The 6,725-nt window shown below is 34.3% G+C and overlaps 1 protein-coding gene across 1 annotated transcript in view; it reads right to left on the bottom strand.

Moving 5' to 3' along the window:
• Window positions 1-965: 965 nt before the first annotated feature.
• LOC107601782 (sorbin and SH3 domain-containing protein 1) overlaps window positions 966-6,725 on the bottom strand; it is a gene marked incomplete at its 5' end in the record, with an annotated part of 52,237 nt that continues 46,477 nt past the window's right edge. The window contains 4 exons of the mRNA XM_016294075.1: window positions 966-3,454; window positions 3,636-3,742; window positions 5,155-5,339; window positions 5,842-5,940. Of these exons, the coding sequence (XP_016149561.1) occupies window positions 3,387-3,454; window positions 3,636-3,742; window positions 5,155-5,339; window positions 5,842-5,940 (459 nt within the window). The remainder of the gene's footprint in view (window positions 3,455-3,635; window positions 3,743-5,154; window positions 5,340-5,841; window positions 5,941-6,725) is intronic.

Raw genomic sequence — 6,725 nt, 5'->3', positions numbered from 1 at the left:
GTGTTAAATTAGGTGGAGTGTGGAGCAAGGTCATTTGTTGGCTTTGCGTTTTTATACAGTGGGTTCAAAATTCCACATACACATTTGGGATCCAAAACCCCCAACCCCCTTTTTTTTTTTTTTTTTTTAAAGTTCACATACATTACAAAAAAAAGTTGTGACATTCACTCTGTTAAAGCAAATGCATTTAATTTTTTTTAACCTTCTTGCATGGTACACTGACTTATAATAGAGCACATTTTTTTCACGCACCTCATAGACTCTGTTTTGGGGGTGTAAGATGACCCACGTGCATGTGTTAATTTTAGTTACATTATGTCTGAATTTATTATGTCTGTATAGGTCTTTTATTAAGTTTTATTTAATTTGAGTTATTTTAATACTTCAACAAACTAAATGGAAATGAAATCATATATATATTGAATTTATAAATGTGTATGTACATATACAGTATATATGTATGTGTGTGTGGTTGTATATACACACATGTAGTTGTTTTTTTAGTGTTTGGCTTAGTGTTATGTTAGAATCATTATTATACTCTTATACCTTTTGTTCTTTAATATTTTGAATTGTTTTTAGCTTTATTTTTTGTTTTTCATTTATATGTTAAGTTTTGAAATTTAGTTGTATGCATTTGTCATTTTTATTTAATCTCTTTATTTTTAAAATGTGTATAAGTAGTATTTATAACGTTTTAGCTTTTAGTTTTGGATCTGTTTTTAGTTGTTTTAATACTACAATTGATTGCTTCTGTTGTCCTCATTTGTAAGTCGCTTTGGATAAAAGCGTCTAATAAATGACTAAATAAAAAAATCACGACAACAAACACAGTCAGTCAAAAGCTGTAATATTGTTTATTAAATATTGCATAATGAGGCAATCACAGCAGTAAATAGTGTTTTAAATTCATTGTAATTAACAGCACTGCAAATAAACAAAGACAAACAAACAAAAAATGCAAAATTCGCCTCTGCATACAGGTCACAAAGTAATAATTATACATTAAACATCTCAGGTGTTATCTCACACTCTTGAATAACTCATGTGATTGCGGTAACGAACTCAGTAATTGTCTCCTGTGACACACTAAAACGCACTTTTAAAAGTCCTTAAAAAGTAACGCGGTTACCTCAAGGCAAATAAAATAAAATAAAACGAGGCACAGTTCAATGAAGCCATGAGACAGAAAGGCATTTCAATCCCAACATGTCAGAATCACTCGTTCAGTCATATGAGACGGCCTGTGTTACGCCGTATTCCTAATATTCTTCATTTAATATAAACTGTAATATTCATAGAGGTTGCTATAACTTCGATCACTTTCATTCATTTTACTTTACATATTTACAACTCTGACAGAATAGGAAAATTGAATTTCAACTGTTTCACAACATTCAGATATGCTATGCTATCTTATAACGGTTCGAAAGGCCAAAACATCATATTCAATAGAGATCACATGTATTTGAATTCCTTGTTGATCTGCTTTGTGATTACTTCTTGACAAGGTTTTAGCAACAACCACTGGTTTAAAAAATGAAAAATATATCATCTAGATACTTCAAATGACTCATTTTTGTCCAAATGATCTTTTCCTAATTCTCGTTTTGAATTGGACGGAAGGCTGGTAAGCGTAAGAGTCTCAGACGACCCTCATGCTCTCTAGCAGCATGTTCTCTGGCATTATATGGAATGGACCTTATAAAACTAAAGGGGAGATTCAAAAAGACACAATTTCACTTGAAGAAGAAATCCAAACATGTATCTTCAAATTTGCAATTCTACTTCTTAAAAGGAAGCAAAAGCAAATCTACAACCTGGAGTAGATGTGAACTACATTCAGTTAAGGAAGACCGCAAGCTAATCAATGGAGACTACCTAACTAAATGAACACAACTGTCCACATGTAGCATCCTCTACTGTGAATGGCACTTTGAAAATGAGGTACAGTAATCTTATATGGATCATCGTTTCCCAACATGCAACCATATTACCAGTCATAACACTGTAAATGTCACTGTCAAATGGTACCTGGGTTAAGATGTTATCAAGGCTTGTTATCAGAGGACTCGTAATACACTCTTCAGAACAACCAATTCAAAAATGGATGACTGAAAAAACTAAATACACACCACTCAGGAAAATAAATAGCATATTTTGAGGCAAAGCATCTGTTTAGTGGGGTTTAGTTGTAGCCCTTCACCTCACTACATTACATAACGCTTAAAGCTTGATTGTTTTTTGTTACCAATTAAAAAGCTTGTTAGATCTGGAGTTTCTAGAGTCGGTCACTCCATTGTAATCTTGTGAACAAAAATTTGGTGACATTTTACAATAAGGTTTTATTTGTTAACAATAGTTGCTCATAGTTAGTTCATGTTAATGCATTAAAATAAATAGCAATAATAATTTGTCACATTTATGTCACATAGCGCTTTTCTCTACACTCAGAGCACCAAGTTACTCTGTTCGAGGGACATCCTAGGATTTTTACACCCACACAAAGTCAGGACCTCGGTTTAATGTCTCATCCAATTAACACATGTTAACAAATCAGACCTTACTGTAAAGTGTTGCAATACATTTGTATGTCAGTATAATCTGAGAGTACAGTAAGTGCTGTGACGTTATCCTCCTTAACATGAACAAAACAGGTTTACATAATTTTGATGTCTACAAATAGCTTTGCTTGGATTCGCAAATACTAATGTTTTTGTCTCAAACTTTGAGCCCTCATCGGAATAGAAATTTACATACTCTTTATGAAAGTATGATAAAAAAAAGCTCCATAAATATGCTTTTTTTTACACAATGGGAGTGTAAATTGAAATTTAAACACTTTTTAAAATGGCTAAACCTAACTTCTGATCCTTTCACAGCTTCTCTGACCTGTAACCCTTAATACGGACACCTTCAGGTGCTTTCAATACACTGCCATCTCTAACAGTCACACTCAAAGTTCATCAAACTTTTATAGCAAAAATAAATAGTAGAATTTCATGTTTTTCAGTAATGTCAGGTATGCGATGAAGTTGTACAATTCGTAGCTGTAAACTTAAACACCTTTTCCAAGTCTGATATACTTCATATCAATGGCTTTTAGCGGAGTCTGAACCTTTTCAAAAAGCTAAAACAATGTATTCTTCTAAATCCTTCAACAAATGCTGCCACTGTAGCACCGTTGAACTGTATGTTCTTCTCTGACATGCCGCACACCTTACTGCTCACATACCTGGACATTCATCTGGGAAAGACCAAATTTTGGAGGGGAGAAATAGTCTTCATTTGACGTCAACTGGTAGATTGTCCCAAACGGATCAGGTTGCTTAGCCATAGTGTTAGAATCTCTTCATACAAACCATAATTTCTTCAAAAGTATCATGTCACAAATTAACAGCTTTCACATAATTTCCTGGGAAAGTGCCGAACTGTTTTGTCCTCTTGGATGTACCTGCACAGAGAACCCAATGCATACATAAGAGTCTGGGTACAAATACAACTCGACAGAACTCTATAATCCTGGTTTAAAAATAGATTTAGTAGCACTGTAGTTTCATACAGTATATATATATGGATTTAGTATGGGAAAGATGACTTAATGCAGAATCAATACACTGATCAATGACACATACCCACAAACCAGCCATCATCACATTTCTCCATGACACTGACCAGGTCTCCTTCCTGCAACTCCAACTCATCATCATTCTGAGGCATGTAATTGTACAAAGCCTGAAATCTACAGCAGAACACAACATGTCATTGGAAAGGGAGGGGGCAGGAAACGGCTGCACAAATCACACTATTGACCAAATGTAAAGCCTTGTTCACTCTTTGTTTAGTTGAAATAGAAATAAAACTTTATTTAAAAACTTTAATTAAAAAAACACTGCACACAGTTTTGTCTGTCTGACACAGAGGGTTTTTATAATATGTCACAATGCACACTTGGAAGAGCACCATGGTAAGTAGAGTACACTGTGCCTGCAGTCAGACAGCTCATAAAATGTAGATATTCCACAGTTACATGAAATACAGTTATGTGTACTACATGAATGCTTAATACATATCTACCTAAAACAAGGCCAGATTAATTTGTCATTTCACTAGCGTTTTTGTTCAATGTATTTACAACGTTACAAAAACCGTATTTGAAAAAGGCTGTTCTTTTGAACTTTCAACATCAACAAATCGTGAAAAAATGTATCACGGTTTTCACAAAAATAATAAGCAGCACAACTGTTTTCAACATTGATAAGAATAAATTGTTTTTGAGCACCAAATCGGTATATCCATATGATTTCCAAAGGATCATGTGACACTAACACTGGAGTAATGATGCTAAAAATTCAGCTTTGCCATTACATGTGTTAATTACATTTTAAAATATATTAAAACAGAAAACTGTTATTTTAAATTGCAAGAATATTTCACAATATTACTGATTTTTGATTAAAAATATATATATATTTCAATGCTTTTGAGTTCGCCCAAAAAACTTGTGATGGAAATAATATGAGGTCATAGGAAACACTATATTTCAGTGCTTTAGTGAGTGAAGATAAAGTTTCTCAGGGGAACACAATAATTTTACAGAACACAAATGTTTTGCAAGAAAACACACAGGCATTGCAGATGAATGCAAATTAATACATAATTTTTCCTAGTATTTTTTTCCATTACCATGTGCCCTTGGGGGCTCCGTACATAAGGGACTTCTTTTAAACGATTTTACTGACTCCAGACCTTTGAACGGTACTGTATATAATTTAAATAACTTAATTTCTTAAATTTAACAACTTTGTTGTTTATAAAATAAATCGCTTAGCTTCATAATTTCATTTTTATTGCAAACTGTTGTTTCACCTAAGTTGCTACTTACACTTTTTTTCACTTACTAATCCAAAAAGTTTGCTTTAAATGGGAGCTTGAAGAAAAAAATAAATTTCATGGTCAAAAAGTATGACTTGAAGAATATATTTTAAAATTGACCGTTTAGAATAATTCAAAACTCTGATTATTTTAAACGTGCAAATCATGTCACAATGCTCTTGTGAATTCCCGAGGGATGTCCTACATTTTTAAAGTGCAGGTCAGTGAAAACTACAGGTGCACGGACACAGAAACACTCTTGAGGTAGATCATACTTACATCCCACAGCTCATGCGTCCAGGCTCAGGACTGCTGCTCTGGGACAGGGGTTGCTGGGAAATGATGAGAGAGTGTTTACTGGGAGGAGGCAGGAGTCGGTGGGCGGAGTCTATAGGGCGTGACAAAGTGCTGCAGTACCTCACTGAGGTCTCTGCAATATTCATGATCTCATTACACACTGCCTCCTATTGGTGGAAGAGGGTCGGCCCAAGAGGTGGCCACAAGCCAGGAAGTGGGGTCAGTCATTCACATGAAAAATTGAGTTTGAGGAAGGGGCGGTGTGGTTAGAGAAGATAGTAACAGGGCAGAAAGAAGGGAATGTCCATTAATACCAGGAAAGCCGGAAAGGATGGTAGTGTCCAGAGGATAAGCATGAAAGAGTAAGACAAACAGAGTGAGTGCAAGTGGAAGGAGAGGAACATACGCCACAATCATATAGGACAGGCTTACTTGCAGGGTACGGAGATTTGTCATGCATTACATGGGTGAGTTTAAGGATTAGATATCACATAAAATTAAACATTGAGATGAGCCTTGTGATTGACTGATGTGTATCATAAGGACCAATCAATACAGAATATGAAATAGCTCATATTCATCATTCATATTCATTCAACAGAAATAAGTATGTGCAAAAAGCAGTATGTGCATTTAGGAGTAATTGTGACTTCATGAAAGTTAATTTACCGTGAATGAATTGGCATTCATGTTGCTGTCTTGAATGTCAAACAGCATGACGGGACTTCTTGAAGATCGCCCGTAATATTCTACATCATTTCTTAATGGCTGTAAAAAAAAAAAAAAAAAGAAAAGAACATGAATCAAATTATCTGCATTTTTCAAAGCATATACCATATATGTCTGCGCACAACGATTCATGCTCATCCATGAGGTTTGGATTCAAATTTGAAATTTGCACAAACAGCAGTACGGTTGCCACTTGATCAGTCCATTATTATTTGCAGAGGACTGCAGTACAACCTTACAGTACATCAAACAGATAAAGGACTGGAATAAGACTGTGAGTTAGTAGCAGTCACCACATTTCCTATGAAACTTCAGTCAAACATTAAAACAGCGTGACATCATGCAGGGATGCTCCCTCTAGTGGAAATAGTCCTTAGGATAGCTTATATTTCTAGTGTATGTAGCTCGGTAGTCAGTAAGACTTTTATTGTTTTTTAAATAAATCTATTATGCTCACCAAGACTGCATTTAAATTTAAATGTTCACTTTAAAATAACTAGGCCTACTTCTGTTTCCATATCTTTTACAATGTAATTTATTCATGTGATGGCAAAGCAGAATTGATTTAAAACAGAAATCTTTTGTAACAGTGTCACATTTTGTCAATTTAATGCCTCCTTGCTCAATAAAAATATTAATTTCTTTTAAAAATCATACTGACCACAAACTGTATAGCAGTGTACAGTTGAACATAACTTTTTATAACCGAATACATATTTGTCATTTGAACGCAGATACAAAATACAAGAGTTCTTCAAACAATTACACAGAATTAACCAACTACTATTAATATAAATCAGGGCTGTCGATCAATATTTTTTTCT

The sequence above is a fragment of the Sinocyclocheilus grahami genome, unplaced genomic scaffold (genome assembly GCF_001515645.1).
Source record: "Sinocyclocheilus grahami isolate Dianchi unplaced genomic scaffold, SAMN03320097.WGS_v1.1 scaffold313.1, whole genome shotgun sequence".
In the NCBI taxonomy this organism is placed as follows: domain Eukaryota; kingdom Metazoa; phylum Chordata; class Actinopteri; order Cypriniformes; family Cyprinidae; genus Sinocyclocheilus; species Sinocyclocheilus grahami.
Note: the sequence above shows the minus strand (reverse complement) of the source record. Positions and strands in the feature narration are given on the sequence as shown.